The 21660-nt window shown below is 40.6% G+C and overlaps 1 protein-coding gene across 1 annotated transcript in view; it reads right to left on the bottom strand.

The window, feature by feature from the left end:
- The window catches only part of LOC116500647 (histone-lysine N-methyltransferase SETDB2-like), a 35965-nt gene extending 23767 nt beyond the window's left edge, over positions 1-12198 (bottom strand). Inside the window, exons 1-10 of the mRNA XM_032205837.1 lie at positions 11966-12198; positions 11153-11212; positions 8673-8795; positions 7290-7355; positions 6825-6927; positions 5554-6120; positions 4204-4323; positions 3293-3462; positions 2665-2893; positions 887-971 (exon numbers count right to left, since the gene is read on the bottom strand). Of these exons, the coding sequence (XP_032061728.1) occupies positions 887-971; positions 2665-2893; positions 3293-3462; positions 4204-4323; positions 5554-6120; positions 6825-6927; positions 7290-7355; positions 8673-8795; positions 11153-11212; position 11966 (1524 nt within the window). The 5' untranslated portion in view covers positions 11967-12198. The remainder of the gene's footprint in view (positions 1-886; positions 972-2664; positions 2894-3292; positions 3463-4203; positions 4324-5553; positions 6121-6824; positions 6928-7289; positions 7356-8672; positions 8796-11152; positions 11213-11965) is intronic.
- Positions 12199-21660: the final 9462 nt, after the last annotated feature.

The following is a 21660-nucleotide window of genomic DNA, read 5'->3' as shown; positions in this document are numbered from 1 at the left end:
TCTGGGTCAACACAGGATAACAAAAGGATTTTAGGACTTAAGTTTCAAACCTCCATGGCTACGACTGAGTTCCAAAGGTCCAAACATTTCCTGAAATGCAACACGTATCTTAATTTCAAGTCACCCTTCAGAATAACCTGGAAGGAACTCCTCATTCAATATCATATTTACATTATTTAAATAAGTGCAAACAATCTCTCCAGGGTTTAAATGTCTTGGTATAAGCTGCCGAACCAAAGCCCAAATATGCTTTTTACGTGGTTTTAATGAAACAGAAGTGGCAAGATTTCTCGCCTCCCAGCACAAAAAGGCAATCAGTTATGGGAGCACCAAAATGCACAGAACTGCCACATTTTTGCATGCAAACATCGTGTGCAATGGAACCTGCAGAATAAGTTCACACCAGCTTCCTTCCTTTGCAAGTATTTACAGGCAACACTTGACACCCCGGGGCAGATGAGATCCTCCCAGCTATGCCACTGAACAAACTCCATCCAACTCGTGAGATTTTATTCCCTTCTTTTCCTGCTGCATCACTTTTGAGGGAGACATCACAAAAATATTAGCACTTTGCCTCCCCTAACCCTGCAATTAGCTGCAATGGGAGATGGAGAATCATTTATTGAGACTCGTGGCTGGAGCACCAGAGTGAAGGGTGAGAATGGAGCAAGGAGGGATGTAATTAGCACCCGTCTCAGTGAAGATGTTGAAGGGATGATATTGGAGAAAGGATGGGGTACACCTTCCAGCTTAGCTCACAGCGTGACAATCTCGCACAGGAAGTTTGGTAGAATTTAAGTGTGTAAGACGAAAAGGTCAAAGTTGATGCATATATTCAGCACAGTGAAAAAAAAATCCCTCTTTTAAAGCCACTTCTTATTATTACCATTTGTAGCTGGTGATTATGAACAACAGCTATTCTAGTTCCAGGCCTTCTCACCGCTGCCACACTCGAATTCCTTGGGTGAACTCTGTGCAGAAAGTTCAAAAGGAAATCACAAAAGACAACATGAGAATAGGTAACGCTCACACCACGCATTTCTCCAACAGTCTCTAGCACATTAAGAGCAGATCACACCAGGACTTGCAGTCTTACTTTCACCCCAGCTGCTTTTTGATGATCTGGGTTAAGTTCTCAACAGTGTTTATAAAAAACAGCTCAGCACACTTTTTTTTTTGAGAGAGAAGCAGCTGCTTTTACACACTCCTTCAGTATTCCTAAGAACCAAGTTTTCTGTTAACTATTATACCAAATCATCTCAGAACACAGCACCTACAGGGAGAGTTTTGCTTTTTTCCTGCCATCGCTTTCAACAGTTTTGACGCTGTAGCTTCCAAACAGGGAAACCAAAAAGACGTGGGGACAAAAGATAGAGAGAGGGAATCAATATATGGCACATATAGAAAATACTCTCGGACAACAGGACTTTGCTCTTTCACATCAGGAGAAGGTTGAGGAAGGATGGGAAGCAGTCTTTACCATATGTACTTAAAACATCAGAAGTCATGTTTACTTTGATTATATTTAGAGTGCAGTAGAAAATATCAGCTTCAACCTAATCTGAGTATCCACACAGCAAGTAGCAATAGGTAACAGCTCCTACTCAATAAGTTTTTCAAACTCAAATATTTACATGCATTTTCTTGCAATGAAAAAACATCATACTTCTTTGGTCTACCAATAATGGCCACAAAATGCTATTCTGGAAGTCTTTCTTAAGATTTAAACCCCTTTGTAAATTCAGAAGCTGCAATAGCCGTAAGTTGTGATATTTTAATATTATGATTACACTGTTCACCCTTTTAAAGGCAACTTGCTTGGGTGAATGACATGCAGGCCTTAGCCCACTGATATCCTCTCAAAAGTTTTTTCAGGTCAGCAAATCGAGTTTTGTTTTCTTTCAGGAGCTGGAATAGCAAATTCTTTGTGTGTCACACTTTTATATAGCCCCCATGTGAAACATTATTTCCTTTCCTAAGAGTAAAAATGAGATTTTAAGGCAACAGTGGAGTAAAACCAAACTTAATATCATGCTGCCCTACAATTTAGAAGGGAAGCAGTCAGTAGAAGTAAAAAACAGATCACCGATAATTATGTAGTTTACAAAACTATTAATTCATTAGGTTTACAAGATAATGAAATGCAACTGAGAATAAAGTGGCAGATATTTTTTAAGGCTTTTATCTTTTCTCATGAAATAAGCAAGTGTTTGCAATCATTTCTGGGCAGTAAAAAAGAAACAGTTTACAAAGGAGTGTGGCAAAGCGAGGAACAAAATTTAAGAAGACGAGCTCCCCGCTTCTTTCTGAAAAGACTACAGCATGCTATTGACAAAGCCACATGTTATTTTGCTGTAATTTTATTTTAGGAGTCTTGACAGGCTGAGACCACGAATTGAAAACAGGGTAAGAATTCCTTTTGCAGTAAATTATGCAAGAAGTGTGCTGTCAGACTCCTTACAGAAAAGGTTAAAACCAGCAGGCCAGGTTATGTTACGAAGAACAAGAGGTTTAGAAATTGAGAGCAAAGCACAGGACAGTTAGTGGCTAATTTGTTATCAAATCCTTTGGTGTCATCAAGTATTTCGTAATCACTTCACTCTTTGCACATTAGCATAATGATAAATGATTTTGTTATTCTTACATTTCCTTTGGTAAACTTACTCAGATGATTCATCTTCATTATCCACAGTCTGAGACAAAGACTCCTGCTTCTCAAGAACATGATCCTTGCCAGTCTGCACTAGTTCAATCTCAGAATCTGAGCAACTACTGTCAAGTTTCCTTTTTTTGGAAAAAAAGCCGTGCCTGCTGTCATTCACGGCACTCTCCTCTTTTTTGTCTTGACTGGCACCTCCCAATACTTGAGCTTCGGCTCTGCTCATTAATCTGCCTGGAATAAAAATGACATTTTTTAAAAGTGTTTCTTTGCTAAGATGGGTCACAGTTCTAACTTATACCAAAGGCATTATTTTGAAAAGCAAAATATGAATGCATTTATACTGAAAGAAAACTAGCCCTGGCATAGGATGCACAGACCCGTGAAGAGAAAAAAAAATCAAGTCTGAGATGGGCTTTGCTCCAGAACCTTTTGAATCTGTCTGGCACCATTACTTTGCAGAGTTCTTCAAAGTTCTTCTGTCCATTTGATCACCTGCAAGTTAAGATCATACTGGCTCACTTCTTTTCCAACACTCTATTTCCCTGTTGGGTTCTCAAAGAAATTCCACAGCACAGGCCACAGGGGAGGGAGAATTATGCTATAAATCTTCCCTAGGTCACCTTCTGTTACCTGAGTAAGTACAAACAAACGTCCCCTTGTCGATATCATCCAGGCAGCGGACGCCCCAACCCTTTTTCTCCGTGTTGAACACCTGCAGGCGAACTTGAATGCCATGCTGCACCACTCTGTTCTGACACATCATCTTGTCACACCTGCACGACACGCTACACTCATAAATTCTGTCCAGAGAAAACAAAAGAAAGCACAACGTAAAAGAATGCGTTACCAAAGCACAGCTGGCGTTATAAATTTCCCTCCTGAGCACTAAATAATGAGGCAGTTGAACGAAAAGACAGACCCTGGCTAAAACTGATGGTGCAGTGCTCTGAAGTTCATGACTACCAACTCATCGATTTTAAGAGTCAGACAGATTTTTTTTTTTATAAGGACATGAGAAAAATAAATACTTTCTTATTTTACAAAAGTAGCAAGTCACATATACAAAGAAATCTTTATGAAGTATCTCATTCTGTGCCTGAGCAGATTTTAGCAAAGACAACCTATCTTCTGAGACCTCACTGTGTCAGGAGTTTTTGGATTTAAATAAATGCCACTAGAATAAATCACAACTGTGCTTTTTTCCATCTGTTTCTAGGTTCACTGGCAGATTTAATCCTGTACCCCAACCATAAGTCAACGCTGCACAGCAACAACAACTGAAAAAGGAACAATATTATTGGGAACAATAATTTGTTTCCTCCATCACCTGTGGACACACACAGAGCACTGTAAAAAAAGCTGTAGTCATGTGCAGTACCAAAGTCTTTTTCCCCATCGTTACTCATTCATTATTTCTGCCCAAACCATTGTGACTTGCCAGTAATATTGGTACAAAAAGTGAAGGTTTCAGTAATCCAGAAACACTACAGGAGTAAAGCAAGGGTATACAAATAAGATAGTAATTGATAGTTCTTTCTTACCCACTGGGAACAGGCCCTTCCAGTCTTTTATAACTGTATCCACGAGACGTTTTAGTACTTGGAGACAGAGAAGCTTTATGACAGCCTCTTGCAGTTAGCTGTAGGCACGCGCATTTTGACCTAGAAGATAGAAGTAAAACACCACGTGGAAAACAGAATCCATTTGAAGCACTGTAAATCAAGTTTACATCATTTAAAATGCACTTGACTATATGCACAAACATCTTGTTTTATTATTTTTAATTACAAACAGGACTTGGTTAAATTGATTGAATGAAGGAATGAGAATGACCTGCTCTGGCACAGCATCCTGGTCTGTTCACCACTATTTCATCACCTTCCTCCCACTCCAGCCCCCCCAAAGTGAAGAATTCCTTAGTGCCCATTGCAGAACTCCAGCAGTAATGCTGACTCTCACATCTTATGACAAATCCAAAGACTCTTACTCTGTGTCTCAGCTCCTGGGGAAGTTCAGCACACAGCAGGAGCATGCTGTGTGCTAGCTGGTCCCCACTGCTCTACGTAGTTTGAATTTCTGCAGCTTCATTAATCTACTGCACGCCCAGTACCAGCAACTGCCCCAGCTATCAAAAACACAAAATGGATTCAAGGAGAAGGTAACACCTCCAGGCAGAGATCAGGTTAAAGACAAACACCTTTCAGGGAAGTGGGCAAATACCCCACAGGAAAGTGGGCAGTGTTACTGCTAAAACTGTGGCAGTTTCTGATAGAAAATTCCAACTTTCCTGTCCCTACTCCTTTCCCAAAGCTGAGAGATCTGCCTTCCAGTTCCACTTGAAGAAGCACTGCCCATCTGGGAGGAAACGTAAAGGAACATAATCCTTCTCTCGATTGCTTCTTTTCCTACAACAGATGCTGGGCAGGCAGGAGCACCCCAGTTCTGGATGAAACAAAGCCCCAGTTGTTTCAGTTCATGCAGAGCACAAGACAAATACTGCAGATATCCCATCACAGAATTGACGGGGTTAGAAGGGAGCTTGAGAGATCATCGTGTCCAACCCCCCTGCCAAAGCAGGTTCCCTAGAGCAGGCTGCCCAGGTAGGCGTCCAGATGGGCCTTGAATATCCCCAGAGAAGGAGACTCCACAGCCCCCCTGGGCAGCCTGTCCTAGTGCTCCGTCACTCTCACCGTGCAGAAGTTCTTTCTCATGTTGGTGTGGAACTTCCTGGGCTCCATTTTGTGATCATTACTCCTTGTCCTGTCCCTGCAAACCACTGAAAAGAGGTTGGCCAAATCCCTCTGTCTCCCAGACCTCGGGTATTTATAAACATTGATAAGATCCCAAATGTTTTCCCCATTGTTTGCCTGGGATTCAATTGTTCCACTCACCTATCAATGCAGCCGTCTGTGCAGTCACACGAATCAAGGAACATGGTGGATAAATTGTTGAGGTAATACCCACGGGGCCACGACGCCCTCCGGTATTTAAAATAAGGTAACCGCGCGCAGTCGATATCGTTACAGAAGGAGACGGGCACAGACTCGGCTCCGTTGCTGATATCGAAGTCATACACGAGGGGTTTGGGATTTACAGTGTTCCTGCCCAGCAGTACGTAGGTGTTGAAAGAGAAGTGGTCAATAAATAAGAAATTGCATTCTGTTTCAAACAGGTAATTCTGCACGTCCTGAAAGCTTCTCAGACTCCTGCCACAGGGAGCTTTGTAATTCACGTCCAGCGACTTCGAAAGGCAGTCTGCTTTTGCGTGGCGTCTTTGGAAGTGCAGCAGGATGGGGATCTGCAGAGGATTTTCACCCTTGTAGGCGCTTGCTGCTCTGTTGGTGAGACACGCGCTTGAGCACTTGTGGTTCTGATACTGGGGGCTTGAAGGGACACGTCCAATTTCACCAGATGCTTCTTCGCCCCCTGAATCCAATTTTTCCATCTTCTCCTTTTTGCTATTTCAAAGGAAAAAAAGACAAAATGGCATCTCAGACAACCAGTAAAACAATTCATCTTCTTGTGGTTTAGCATTATTACTGTAGGAAAGTAATAGCCCACTGCTGGAAGGCCCAGGGTTTCACTGAGTGACTGTTTGCATCATGCAACGTGGCCTGACACCATATGGAGACACACAGTACCATCCCAAATAAAGGACAGCAGCAGCTCCTGCCCCGAAACAGCTTACATACTAGAAGACAGAAACAACATTTATAAAAAAGAATTAAGAAACCACAAGAACAGTACCTTTGTCTCCATCTTCCAGCTACTACCTAAGCACAACTACAAAGACTCATTTGCCTAACGATCCAGAGTCTGAAACCTTGAGAACTGAACTCAAAACTTTTGAGTCCCAGCCCTTGTAGCCCTGGAAATGCTCATGGAACTTCATTCAGAACTAAATACTCTGATTCTGGAAGGTTCTCGTGTGGTACATTAACCAAGTCTACTCAAAAGCTCAGGTTTTGACCATGAAAGCCATCTTGGCCACGTAGGCCAAGTTAAACATATTTTTACTTTGAAAATTGTCAGGATTCAAAATTGATTTTAAATCAATGAATGTATAGATACCAGAGTGAGATTAAATACCCTGTCAAGTGCAATAAAGACACGTAGAATAATGAGCTTTGCTAAATTGGAAGTATTAAATAAACACACTGACCTTTGAGAACCTCCTGCAGAGTTTGCAGTTCTGGCATCTGTAAGAAGTTGATTCGATTTAGGTTCGATTTCCTGTGCACCATCTCCATCAACTGCTTCGCTTGCTGAAAAAACATGGAATACAAACAAACATCGGTAATCTAAATTGGTGTGCATTGACAGATTTGAGACAGAAATGCATTGCAAAGATTTTCCCCCTTTTCCCCAGCCACCACATGATTTGTGCATTAAAATCTCCCAAGCAGCTTTCAAAGTGCATGGAGATAACAGAGATACGAAACACACAGATTTTTCTTCACTATTTGAGGTAAAAGGATGCCACGGTTTAGTTTTTTCTCTGTTTGCAATGCCAAGGGGCTTCTGAGATCTATTTTATTCATTTCGAAACCAGGAAATGAACTCCTGGTAAGTGAAACAAAAGAAATTAAAGCCACACAACAAATAAATGCAATCAAGATGCACATACCACTTGTCGAAGTTAAAAGATCCCCTAGATTAGCTTCGTTCACCAGTGCCCAAGCCTGCCAGCATTCTATGTAAAACAAAAAAAAAAAAATCAGATGTGAAGTGTAAGGACAACGATAATAGAGACAGCTAAAAGGGGAAAGAAGGCGTAAGTCCTCCAGAAACGTCATTTCCTGTGTTAATCTGGAGCATTGCAACACTCAGACTATTGGAAACTTTTTGCACTGCAGCCCTAGCACGATGCATCCTAATTCACACATCGAGAAGCTGGAATGAAGTCACAGCTCCTATCAGTAATTGTGAACCAGAACTGGACATCCTCTGCCTTGTGGAAAGCTGCTGGAATGCTTTTAAACACACAAAGTCCTGGAGCCTCCAGAGGCAAAAATAGATATAAATATAGATTACTAAAAGTTTCTCTCTTTACATTGTTACTGGGTTAGTTATCTCCCACCAAAAAAGGGCTGGATCTTGTCAGGACAAATTAATGCAACTCATAAATTGCTGGGCGATTATAAAAACACAATAGCAGTGACTTGTTCTGTCTCAACCTGTTGCTCCGTGCAATAAATATCACAGGCTGACAGAAACGACAGGAAAATCCATATTAACAATTTAGTTTGGAATCTTTACAGAACAAAGCATAGAATGTACAAATTTAAGTACATTACAGACTCATTGCATCATCTGGGGATTAAAGGTCAACTTTTAGCTCTGCAATTCTGGAATATTTCCTCCCAAAAATCAAGACAGGAACGCGAGTTAACACAAAAAACAAAACACAGCACCAATTTAGAGCAAGCACCAAAATGCAGAGTTTAAAAGCGTCTCACACTGCTGTGCATTTTCTTGCATAGAAGCAACAGTAAACTGCACAGATTATTAAATCACCGATGTAAATAAAAATTAAATAATTACTAAGTTAAATAGACCAGTTAAAAACAAAAGAAAACAAACAAAAACGCCTGTGTACTGCTCCAGACTTACCAAACTCCTGATTTTGATACAGATAAAGAAAACTTATTTCCACGAAAATCAAGAACAATCTTATAATGCATTACTGTTACCAGTTTCTCCAACATGAAGTAGTACTTAAAAGATTATCAACTCACTACAAACCCATTCAATTCACTGAATCAGCCTTAAAGGCTAAAACTTTTGAAGATGAACAAAGCACAAGGCACTGGAGATATTTCATTACTTCTCAAGAACAAACATTCCGGTTCTGCATGCACACACACAAAAAAATAATTCAAAAAAGCACATGGGCAAAACAATTATATGGCAAAATGCATCTGAAATGAAGCTACAATGAAACTACTACTACTGAAATGAAACTACAGCTCAGTTGCAGTCCTGCTGAACCATTACAAGGGTTTCAAACCTTGGTTTGTGGCAGTTCCGTTCTTGATCTTTTCCTTTAGCAGCAGCAGGACTTCTTGCACCTGCTCAAATATGATGTCTACTCTTCTATTTCCCAGCTGGGTCCAAAATGCCTTCACATCACCTGAAATACAAATTGCCATTTACAAGTTTGTACAGCTCCCAGAAAGTCTAAAAATAAGAGTAGCTCAATCATTTTTTCAAAGGCTCAAAAGCATTTCAGTGGGATTTTTTTTTTTTAATTTTTATTTTTAATTTGAAAGTCTATTCCTAACCTAATCACGAAAACAAAACAGAAATCACCTAGTGATGAACTGGAGTAAATTCTGATGGTCCATGAAGCTCCTTCAAATAATTTTTCAAGCATGTCTACAAAGGGTGCTCTGGAAGCCTTTCTCCAAATACTAACAAATTAGTTCCACTGTAAATTAGTCATCAATTAAATTCATAGAAGTGTCAAAGGAAAATATTTTCAACTGAATGAACATATTACTAAAAAAAAAAAAAAAATAATCCAAATTTTTCTTTAAAGAAAAATTTTTCTTTTCTTCCTTATCTACATAGGATGATTATCCTGATTGTCTCTTCAGGAAGCTTTCTAGAGGAAAAAATGCTGAACATATTCTCAGATAACAGCAGTTTTGATAAATTTTGCTTACCAAGTTGCATTAGTTGCAATAATTAATATTCCACTTATATCATACCTCCATTAGAAATATTTAAAAGAATGCTTTGCTAAAATAATTTTTTAAAAAATTAAACCACTGATTAAAACCTGATTCATCACACCTCTTCTCTTCCAAGCATACATATTTGTAGTACTCAGCCTATTCATGAAAGCTGTTATTAAAGTATTAGTATGTCTTTGGCAAGGACACTATAAAGAGAATATGATTCAGTGTGTCACCAGACCATGCTAGAAAATGGCATGTGCTCTCCGTTGTGGTTAACATTTCTCATCTTTGAATAGCAAGCACAAAAGAGTAAATAAAACTGTCTTCCCATTCCATTTCAAGAACCCACTGTCACCATCCTAGGTTTATCGTCTGCTTTCAAGATGGCAAGTTTTGGCTAGCAGACCTGTGACACCACCCCAACTGTAATGAGATCTGCCTTTCTTGTAAAGCTTGCAAAGTATTTTTTCATTTTTTCTTATCAGAGAACGACTTCCATTGCAAAGTATAACAGAAACTGAGCAACACTATGTCAGTAGAGAGCCAGTGGTTACCCTCAGAAGCATCATGACAAAGCCAAGAAAGTAACAATCTTCTGTCAGCAGCCACCAGATGCTGATGTCAACAGCAATTAAAAGCTTAACATTAAATATAATCAGGAACATACAAAGTACTTTATTTGCAAAATGACCGATCTGGCACTAACTCTCAACACTATTTAGCAAGTTTTTATATTCACTAAAAAAAGGTGGAAAGAGCAAAGTCTCACTACGAAAAAGGCCACAGTGCCTCTTGGAATCCCACTTTACTGCTCCAAGAACCAAAGCGCGCCCTGGGCCATTCCCACCCTTTTGCCGTGCACAACAGTATCACAAATTTAAAGTCCTGAGAAACAAGTGTATGTAATACCCCTGTTAAAAAAAAAAAAAAAAACACACTCAGAAATGCCAGTAAAATACCAGTAAAAAGTTCCACCGTTGCAAATTTAAACCGCTGCCATTATGTCTTATCTGTTTTCAGACACAGCAATGTGGTTATCGTATCTGGATAGCACTGGTGGGCAGAGCACTTCAGAGGATGGGTGACAGAACAGAGTCCTTCATTTCTGGGCCAGTTCTCATCTTGTGTAGGCCAACAGCAAACAGCCTGTACCACTACTACACGTCATGCTCGAGCCATTCACCTTGGAAATGCTCTGGAAAAGGGCTCTCAAAAGTGCTCTGCTTTCTCTTCAAAGTGCTCTGAAACTCCAGCAGCAAAAACTTGGTTGTGCATGGAGACACCGCATGTGAAGCTCATGGTATAGTTTTCACAAAAAAATAATAATAATAAAAAAAAAAATATGTCCACACCATTTAGAAGGACAGGGAACAACCATACACAGGATGGGTTTGCTTTGTCAGCCTTCAAACTGGTCTCACCAGCTGGTGACTCAGGGTGTGCACTGACATCTGGTGGCAATACTTCCAAAGCTGACTTAGGGTGTTTCTAGAGGGATTTTCTTTTCCCTTCTATAGGATCTTTGTGGCCATCTCTTTTTTTTTTTTTTTTCCCCCCCCAGCATTGTGTGGGAGCAGCCAGATGTTAGAGCAGGAAAACAGAAGCCAAAGCCAGGGCTCCTTATGCCAGCTACCAGAAAAATACTTGGGTGAATAATCCCTATGAATTACCTGTAGGACTCACACACATCTTATTTATACACCATGAAAGGTAAAACTGTTGTCACCCACATACCATTTTCATACTAGAAGCGGTGCTAAATATATTCCACCTCCCCCTCTCTCTCCATAAGTCACAATTACACTACCTTCATTTGCCTCTTCCCTGGCACCGGTACGATTCTCCTCTTCAAGGCAGCTGAACAGCACTGCAAGAGGTGCAGAATGGACACATGAGAGCTCAGATAAGAAATGAAAACGTTTGTCGGTACTTTTTCAAAAGTTATCCAAGTGGATACCTACAGCGGGAAACAGCGAGAACACTGTGGGAGAAAGGATTAGAGAAGCATAAAGGGTGGAAAAAGCCCTCCATGACCATCTGGTCCAACCATCCCCCTGCCACCAGTGTCACCACTAAACCACGTCCCCAAGCACCACGTCCAGCCTCTCCCTGAACACCCCCAGGGACGGTGCCTCCCCCACCTCCCTGGGCACCCAGCCTGTGGTGGCACAGCCACCCCGCTTCCAAAGCCACGCACCACAACCCAGCAGAAGCACATTCACAGGAAATAAGCGGCCAGGCCCTTTTTTTCTTTTTTTTTTTTTTTTTTTTTTTTTAAACTCATCACCCCTAAAACACCAAGCTGCCATGAGGCGGCCCACACGATCCAACACCTTCAGCTGAACCTAAAACCCATCTGCTTCCCCTTAGCTCATATATATATATATATATATATTTTTAATTAATGTTGTCACTGCAGCTGTACCACAGCTACGCCAGTTTATTTGGGAAGAAAGCCGGCTGTTTTGGGCAAAAAATGAACCGAATCAGCTTCCCAACAGACGCAACCCAGAGCAGGGATCAGTCAGGCCAGGCAGGACGCCGCAGAAGGTGCCGTGTTCCTCCTCACGGGCCGTGCCCAGGGGCTGTGGGAGCCCGCGTGTGTTGATTTAAGGCTTACTTCTGCCGCCTCGCGCCCGCCGGGGCTGCTCGAGCCTTCCTCCCCTCCTCCTCCTCCTCCTCTTCCTCCTGCGGGGGGCAGCCGAGGGCTGGCACAGGAGCAGACCATAGAACCGTTAGGGCTGGAGGAGCTCACGGCGCTGCTCCGCTGGCACAAACCCCCCTCAGAGCCCGCCGGGGGCCCCGCCGAAGCGATGCCGGCGCCTTCCTCCTCCCCCTCCTCATCCTCCTCCTCCTCCTTCCCCTCAGCCGTCCCGCCTGCCCGCGGCCGCTAGGGGGCGCCCCTCCCCATCGTAATGACGGAAGGAGGGCGCCGAGGTGACGCCTCCTCGCTACTGCGCGTGCGCGCAGCCGGCCTCGGCCAATGGGGACCGCGCTAGAGGAGAGGGCGGAAGGAGGGGGTAGAGGTGGGAGGTGCGGCCGCCATCTTGGGTGTGGGCGTGGCCTGCCCGGGGTGGGCAGGGTGCCTTGGGGGGGGGGTGTTGAGCTTTTACTTCCAGCCCAGATAATAAATTAAGAGATTTGGTTAATGACTGCGTTACTTTACGGCTGGCCCCTGTTGTTTGCCGTTGCTGGTTGCTGCTGCTTCCTCATCGATACCGTTTTGATGCAGAGCAACCAAATTCAGAAGCTTGCATTGCCCTGAATGTATTTGCATTGTGGCAATGCAAGTTTGTTCATTCTTTTTTTTTTTACAGAGGCTATAATTACCCATTTCTTTCTTTTTATTCCATATTTTTTTTTATTTTTTAGGAGCTGTGGATGCGGTTCTTTTATTTATTTTTGTTGTTTAAGTGCTGAACATGTGCTAGTGAAAGGTACCATAGTGCTGTGCTCTTTGTCACTGCCACTTTTTCTTACCTTTTTTTTTCCTGGTCACCACTTTAAATTACAGAACCGAACTTAACATGTTCAAATCCCTGCCAAAGTGCATCCAGTCCCATGGATGTTATTAAAAGTATTTCTCCAATTGGGGTAGAGAATAGAAACGTAAGCTGTCTGTGCGGAATGCTCTGTTTATGTGACTTGGCGCTCCAGTTAGATTTGGGATCTTCCAGAAGATTTTGATGTTCAGCATCTGCTTTGTACTTCTGTAAAACCTTTTAAATGTTTACACAGGCATGCCTGCATCTGTGGCTGTGTTTGAAGTTCCCCGATGAGCCCATGAGTGCTGTGTAGAGAGAAATGAGACAACTAACAAAAACATCGTTGGGAACAGGGTGGCTCAGCATTGCTAGTGTGCTGATGGATCTCCAAATAAAAATAGTCGTTGACATTTTAAAAAGAGAGATTTCTGCCCTGTAATAGTTTGTTCTAAAATTTAGCACAAGCTTTCCTTGCCTCTGGGGTATACTGCTTTACAAGCTGATGATTGCAGATTAATTTTATTTTACTGAATTATTGGTGTACATACATGTCCGAGTGACTACTGAACGTTACGAAACGCTTGCGGCATTACGAATTGTATATGAGGAATACACCAAATGCAGAGAATATGAAGCCAAGCATCATAGCAGTTGTGTTAATGACAAGTTATTTTAAAAGATGATTTCCTCATAAAGTTTTCCTTCCTTACATAAGTGTCTCCGAAATGGCCTCTAATGCTTGTATACATGTTTTGAAACTGTGGTAAGCATTAATCAGCAAAATGGGGATGGTACAGCAATCTCATAAACAATGAGTGTTATTAAATAATCATATTTATGCTTGGCTAGCGGGACTATATATGTCTGCTTGCCTGATGTGCTTAGGAAGTTAATGTTTTTTTTATGATGACATAGTTGCCATATGCTTCACAGTCACCAGCAGCAGATAAGCTCAAGGGTTTATTCAGATATCACTCATTGAAATGCAAGTATTAGAAATCTGGGAATAATTTTAGTTGGAAGCAAGTAAAATGGAGTTATAACACAATGCTAAGAAAAGCATTCCCTTTGCTCTGAGCAATCTGCTAGAGGTTATTCCATCTGCCACAATGGGCTCTTTTGCCCAATACCTGTCAGTTATGTGTGAAGATACAATGCTGTTATCGGTGTTACTCCCTGTAAAGCACTAGCAGCACTCAAAAGCTTTTAGCTAGGAATTGGGAGTGACAGAAGTCAGAAGCACGACTGCATACTTCTCAGACAAATGAGAAATTAGTCATACAATATGCATCTTAGTTGATGCAAAAGGCAATAGAAATATGCCTGGCTTTAAGACTATAAGGAGGCAATTTTGTGAAGTAATCTGAATTCCCTCATTTTCTCTTTCATCTAGTGCTGTAAGTTACTCTACAACACAGCAGCAAATCCTACTGCTGAGCAGGTAAGCTCAGTTCTTCCCAAACTTTTTAGGTGGCAGAAGCTCACAAGTGATGCTGATCTAACATCCTGGAGACCTGCCCACAGCACTCCTCTAGCAGCAGCATAAGCTTCTGGGGACTCTGCCACCAGCTTTTACAGCCTACACCTGGATGGACTAACTGCATATAAAGGTGAGGACAGCCTGTTCCATGTGCTTGTGCACTTCTTAACGCTTTTGTTAAGATGATAATGAAAGGGTTGACTCTGCAAGTGAATGGTATAATTTGTTGAGCTGCTTAATTTCACTTCTGTGTTATGTAGTTCTTGACATATTTAGGGAAGTAAGATGAGTGATTGCATAGGCAGGGAGACCATAAAGGGCTCCTTTGAATGGGAGGAGATGAAGTTGGCCCATAATGAACCATTTCTTCCAGTTCTTCGGGGATGGTTTTATGTTTCATAATTCTCATTTACTTTTTTTGTCCTTTTCCATCTGGATTGTCTCTGTTTTCATGATGCTTTTCTTCTTAAAGTATTTTCATATCAGTTGAGTGCTATTACCTGCTCCTCTGCTACATCCTCCTGTTATCCTTTGTGATTTAACTTGCTCCCTAGTAAGCAAGCATAGATAACCACACCTCATTCTTTCAAAATGTAACTTTAACATAGCATTCTCTTCTATTACATTGATTAATTTAAATCCGGATTATATATAGTCCTTTATTTTTCACCCATCTAATCCATTTTGGCAAAGATAATGGATCACAGAGCAGATCATAATTTTATGCAGATCATTGCTTCTTCACAAAACATGTTCAGTGGAGCATCCTTCAGCTTATCCTAGAAGTCTGGCTGCAACACATCATTATTTATGGAGATGCATACTAAAATTCTTTGCAAGTACTTTGCTTACTAATTGGACTTATTGCAGACTGTTTACAGGCCCATAGGGCTACGTTTTGTACCTGTTGCTTTTGTAGATACCTTAGGTTTTATGTATTATTAGGTTATCTGGATATTAATTTTTCCAACTATTTTACCAAAGAAAAGGCAGATTAGAGTCTCAGAGAAGCCACCAAGCCTGTAAAATGATTTTGTTCTACCTGTGTTCTAAGGATATTCTCATTCTTGACGATTAAAAGTCAGAAAAACTGTCTATTTGAAAAGTGGAACTTCTAAAATCATAGATTGTTACTGTCCTAAGGGAATCTTAAAACACAGAGACTGGCTATGAAACGGAAAGGAAAAAATTGTGTCACCATTTAAACAATAGCCTTCTTTCATGTGGAGGACCTAGATGTCTGTTAATTACCAACTAGTTTGAGGATTTTGGAGCCTGGCCCAATCTGCTGAAACTCTTAACAATCCACGAGCTGGTATATCCTTCAAGGTCTGCGTTTGGACACTGGTAATGTAATGGATTTCATCTTTATGGACTGTTTATGTAGTAGGAATGTGTTCTTTTTTAGATACATTTCTGTCTTACAGTCTCAGTATCGACTGCCAGCATTGATTCCAGATAGTTGTGTGAATGCAGTAATAAGGGACTGGTTTAAATATTAGATAATGCTGGATGAAATCAAGCAGCTTGCGTTGTCTTTGCTGTGCCACAGCTCCCTTACAATTCCTTAATCAAGACATGAGGTCTACAACTGTGTTCTCCAATTTTCAGTGACTGGGATGACTGAAGAGCCCTGAGAGCCTGTGATTATGGTTGTGCTTGAATTGAAAGGGCCTGCAGTCATTGGAAACCAGGCTGTAGATGTACATGAAAGGATTCTAAAATAAGTGGATGCCCCAAAATCTTTTTATCTTCATTTCTTTATGAGAAGATAACTATATATTTATCTGAAATAAGTTTTCACTGCTATTTTCTAAAGTAAAGCTAGTGGTTGTAAAATATTCTGACCCTACCGATTGCCTTTGTGGGTTTGCATGCAAATTAAAGTATGTGCACAAAATATTTTCCTTAGGATGTAGCAGACAAAATTTTCTAAGCAATCTTCCAGATATAGTGAATTTGCAGTGTTCACACTATTCAAAGATGTATTAGAGGGTGCACCACAACATTTGTTTTGCCTTTGCTTTTTTAAAGCAAAGTGAAGAGTAAGTTGTAAGCTGTCTTTGTGATGCCAAGTGATTGATAGGTTAGCTCTGATCCTGGTAACAGCTATGCAAACACACAGCAGTGAGTGCCTGACATAGAGTTGTACCTGACATAACAAAACTTATCAAAATGAGTCACATAGCAAAAGATAAGTAATTATTGTGCGTAGATGGAGTAACCAGTTTCAGATAAAACTGAAATGTGCAAATTTTTAAGTATGCTAAAAGAAATTTGACTGCAACCATAGAAAATGATGTAAATACATGTCAAGGTGCAGACTACTATAGAGGTTCAGCATTGGGGCTCTTAAAAAAACATTCTGGACTAAATAGTCCTCAGTCCCAACCTCCTGTGGGAAAACTGATTTAGCTGAAGAAAACCTTTGATTATTGTTTTTCTTTTTCCTGATACAGTTCACTGTGCTGCATCAACAGTTGTTTCGGCTTCATTTTGTACTGGTAGAGGTTTGAAAAGTGGCAGTAAGGTGTGGAGAACAGCAGGAGCAAGCTTGGGAAGCAGTATTGTCCTATTAATATTGTGCTTCTCTGTGGTAGAAAGCATTATGGAGAAGGGTCAGGGAATTCACAGTCCACTGGACACTTAAATTCAGCATTATTAAAAAAAAAAATCAATTCTCACTGTGCCACTCAGTCTTCCCTTATTCATTTGTGTGGCTGCTTAGTGAAACAGGCTCAAGGAACTGGTTGGGGTTTAGAAGAAGTTACGTGCTTGTCTCAGCTACTTTCTATCTGAATAAATTTCCCTCATCTAATTCACTGTGCGGCCACTTGATATTTCGGCTTCTGTTAGGGAATTGGGGATGGTCAAGGGGCAAAAATTAGCATCTGGAGATAGACCAATTGCTTTCTGTCTTTATTGACTCTGTCACTTATCCCTGCTTAAAGTGTGCAGCTACTTTAGTATGAGCAGCGTGGTGGTATGTGCAGAACACTTACTGCATCCAAGTTACTGTGGTTGGTCTTCATTTCACAGCAGAACTGTCATAATCTTCAAACTCGAGGTTGTGCCAGGCCCAAAACCCTTCAGTTTATGAACAGCAGAGGTGGGTGGGCTTCTTTTGGGAGTGAAAATGTGTAAGGGCATTCTTTCAGCAGCCCTGGGTAGACAAAGTAAACTGTGGATCCAAACCTTTACAACCCTTTCGCCTAAGAAACGTCCTTCACATTTCCAGCAGTGTGCCAGCTGGCTGAACTTAAGTAATTGTAATGTATGAATTTGGCACTCCTTTCACAGAAGAGAATAAATATAGTATTTGTTATGAAACAGTACCAAAACAAACTTGGACTGCATGAAGATGACATCATTTTTTTTTAAATAAACAATAAAAAATTGAGTGGTGCTAGACAATAGATTGGCAGCCATATGGTGTTAGAACAACATAATTGTGAAATTATGTTCAGTTTATTTTACAGTATAAAACAAACTAACAAACTAACCTCTGATAGTGATGTTTGTGCCTTGTCTTTCCTGTTACAAGAGGCCCTAATTTAGATGAAAGAAGGTGTTAAACAAGCAGGTATGTTTTGTTTTGTGTTTTTAACACTCCCCCCCCCCACACACATACTGATAGATAATCAAGAAGCAATGCTGCAAAACCGGACTTTGAAATGTGGGGCCAGTTATATGATAGCTTTTGGGTTGGCTGATATTTGTTAAAGCCCCCTTGTCAATCCAGCACAAAAGCACGTGAGAAAAAAAAGGATGTGTGAATTTTTATGCAACTTTTTATTGCATCAGAGAATACAGTTTGCTTGCTCTGAAGTGTTGGAAAGACATTTTGTGTGACTTTTTAAGTAAGAGCACTGGAGATTACTGAATATGGAGAGAATGAGATAATGTGGAATGAGAATTCACTTCCAGCAGCTGTAGTGTTCTTAGCACATGTAACATTCAGCTCTTTGTTATGCCTTTGTCTTTTATCATCTGGGAGGCGTGGCTGTATCAGCTTTCCCTCATCAGGTGTACCTTTTTAATTGTGCACTCTCATTTCCTACAGATCAGCATCAAACAGCTCTTTCACTTCTGCAAATAAGCTAAAGGCTACCAATTCCAAGTGGTCATTGACTACCTGCTGCTTTTGGATACAGGAGATCTCTGCAATATCTGGTTTATTTATTGTTACAAATAATGCACCAAATTGAACTTCATAGGCTGAGGGCAGGGCTGTGGGGTGCTTGTAAATATCTGTTAAAGCAAATATGTTGTGTGTATCCTATAATCAGTCTCTGGGAAAACTGTTCTTTTCTTTTTTTGACAAAATGGTTCATGTAACTTAGCAAATTAGCTAAATAAGGCTGAACCTTCTGAATAGAAGCCCATTACATAGAAATTGTGTTGACCTTTGCTCCTAATCCTCTTCATCTGCAAGCCATTAATAGGTCTTGTGTCTTTTACATCACAATATGTATTTAGGTCTGTAACTGCCTGAGACATTTGTACTCCTCTACTGCAAGCATTGCACACAGCCTTGGGCAAAATACGAAAGTAAAAGGCAAAATGCTTCTGGTCAAAGGTGCTGAGGTTTGAATGAACTCTGAGATCAAACTGGCTTGCTAGTCTCTAGTTCATTCTCTTTTTAGAAAAGGTTTTCCCTTCAAAAAACCAGCATTAATATAAGGAGATACATGCCCCGACGATTCATCTGTGTTCACCCCTCTTTTGTCAGGGAAAGGAAAATATTACCAGAGGATTTCCCAAGATACCCTCATGCTATTCTAGTTTCTTGGGAAGGAGTTAAATGCTAAGAAAACACGCGCAGAGATTCTGCCCATTGTTTTTCCTCCCTGTCATTGAACTCTCCATCCTGTGAACTGACTGTCTTCTCTCGTCACAGTTCATAAGGTCATGGGAGAAGATGGCTGCTAAGCTACGTGCCATTCCTGTCTTTGAAGCTGCAAAACATGAGGGACTAAACAAATCTTCAGTTCTGCATGCTCTGCTGTTACATCCCTAATACATTTCTAAGAGAGCTTGCGAGAGCTTTCTCAAAGTGGAGGGGAAAAAGTGTGAGAACACGTGGCTAGCTGGAATGTGCAAAACTGAATGCTAAAAGGTGGTGGAAGAAATGGAGGAGTCCCATCTTGATTTAGAAGTGGTTCAAGGGCAGCAGCCAGTTTGTAGGAAAGAGTATAAATTACTTATTTTTCATGTTTAAATGATTAAAGACAACTCTCTAGATTTTCTTTGGAGCTTCTTGGGGCTAATTAAGGAGCTGTTCTAAAAATACCAGGAAGAAAAAGAGCAGTGACATATGGCTGATGGATGTGCTGAAGTTGTCGACAGTGATGCTGAAAAGGCAGAACTGTTACGTACATCTGTAGGAAAAATGAAACTGACTATTAGAGATAATCATATAACAATGAGCAAATCCTTCATCTTACAGTAATAAAGTCTGAAAGAACACTTGAAAATTTTTATTACAAATCTATGGAGACTGAAGAAAATATTTTTTTTTAAATGGCAAATGTAAAGCTGTCCAAGAACTTAAGTATTGAGATGTAGCAACTGCTGTTCAATATGATTAATAGAAAACAGGCATTATAAAAAGTCTAGTATATAAGGTTAAGGGTTTGATCTGCTGTCTAGGAAATTGACTCCTGAAAATGTTACACTTTGATGAAGAATGGTGGAATTCAGATACAATTTTGTGATATTCAGTTGTTGGGTGTTTTTTTTTTTTTTTTTTTTTTTTTTTTGCTAGTAGTATTATTTGTTTCTTGTTTTGACAAGAGGGGAACCAAAACGCTGTTTCAAACTCCTTTTTTCTCCAAATAGTGTCTTATTTTGTAAGTCTCCAGGAAGCATTGGAACTCTGCAATTTTGGAAGGACAGCCAGTTCTCTGTAAATTGTCCCAGGTTATCATTATGTGTTAATTTTAAAGTTCCTGACCATGTCATCTTTACTACTTTTTAAATAGAAGAATTTAGAAATAGACGGTGGTGTTGCTGTGTTGAACAATGAGGTATTAAGTAGCTTATGTCTATGTCTTTAGTTACTTGGCTAATATGCAGCTGTTTGGATACAGGTCTTTTGTGTGCTGAAATCTTTCAATGGAAGTTCTTGTGCTTGTGAAAGTAATTTCATCCCATGATGACAGCTTGTAGAGACTGCCTTGCTGTGGTCATGGAAAGTTAAAGTGGTGTGGCTCTCACTACATGACCTTCTCACGGGATTCTGTACTCCCAGAAAATAAGCCTTTTCTTTTTACTTCTGCTTAGATGGAAACTTCAAACCCGACCATAATGCAGGACATAATTTGATGTCCTTACGAGCACTGCTGCCTTTGAAGAAGTGGTTTCAGGACTTTGGTTTCAGGACTTAGCTGTCATACTCTCACTACAGTTGGAGCTTTCAGTTCCAACTCCTTGGGTTTGGGAATCTCTGCTCAATTTGGTAGACGATATTTTGTCTCCTTGTGACATTAGGCTTGGAAATGACACTGAGGAATGTCATGTGAGAGAGAATTGAGTTCCTGAAGGCACGTTTGATATTAGAAAATGTGTTCTGTGGATATTCAGGCTCAGATAAGTTATATAATGCATTTTTTTTTGGTGGTGGTTTTGTTTTGTTTTGTCTTTTTTTTTTTTTTTTTTTTTTTCCTAAGATGCTGGATAACTTCTCATTCCTGGGCTGATATAGCTTGAGACTCCTTTTTTATTTGTGAGTGGGTACACCTCATTCCTTTCAGTGCTAATCATAATTATTATTATTTGTATTGAACAGTAGCAGCCTTTTACCCTTCCAAAGTGTAGATTTTCATGGCAGGTAATTATTTTGTGATTGGATTCTGAAAAGAAAATAACCATTCAGAGTATAAAATGTTTAAGTTGTTTCTGTAGGATGAAAGCAGGTATGTACAGTACCATTATCATGAGAAAACTGCCATTGCTTGAAGTGTTTCCAGAGGGTATAACAATACTTGGAAGTGTAGATTTGTATGCTGAGGAAGAAGGAGCTGTCAGATTTCATTGAGAGAGATGCAGACGACTGATGTTTGCCAAGAAGATGTCCATCACTGCATTTGACCTGATGCAACTTATGTATCTAGAGATTGCCATTAATGCCATGCGGTGAGTTATTTTCTTCCAAGTGTCCAGAGCGTGTCAGGGGTCCTCACTGTGAAGGCTGCCCAGGAGCAGAGTTGAATCAAAGCACGCCCAGGTGCCTCAGCTGCTCTCCCTCCAAAACAGGGATTATTCTGAAGACAAGCACTCTGCTGCATGTCAACTCTTGTTCAGGCCAGGCTTCTTGCACTAAAAATGCCAACATTCATTGGGCCTGCT

Source organism: Aythya fuligula, chromosome 1 (genome assembly GCF_009819795.1).
Source record: "Aythya fuligula isolate bAytFul2 chromosome 1, bAytFul2.pri, whole genome shotgun sequence".
NCBI classification, from domain to species: Eukaryota; Metazoa; Chordata; class Aves; order Anseriformes; family Anatidae; genus Aythya; species Aythya fuligula.
This window is presented reverse-complemented; position numbering and strand designations above follow the sequence as displayed.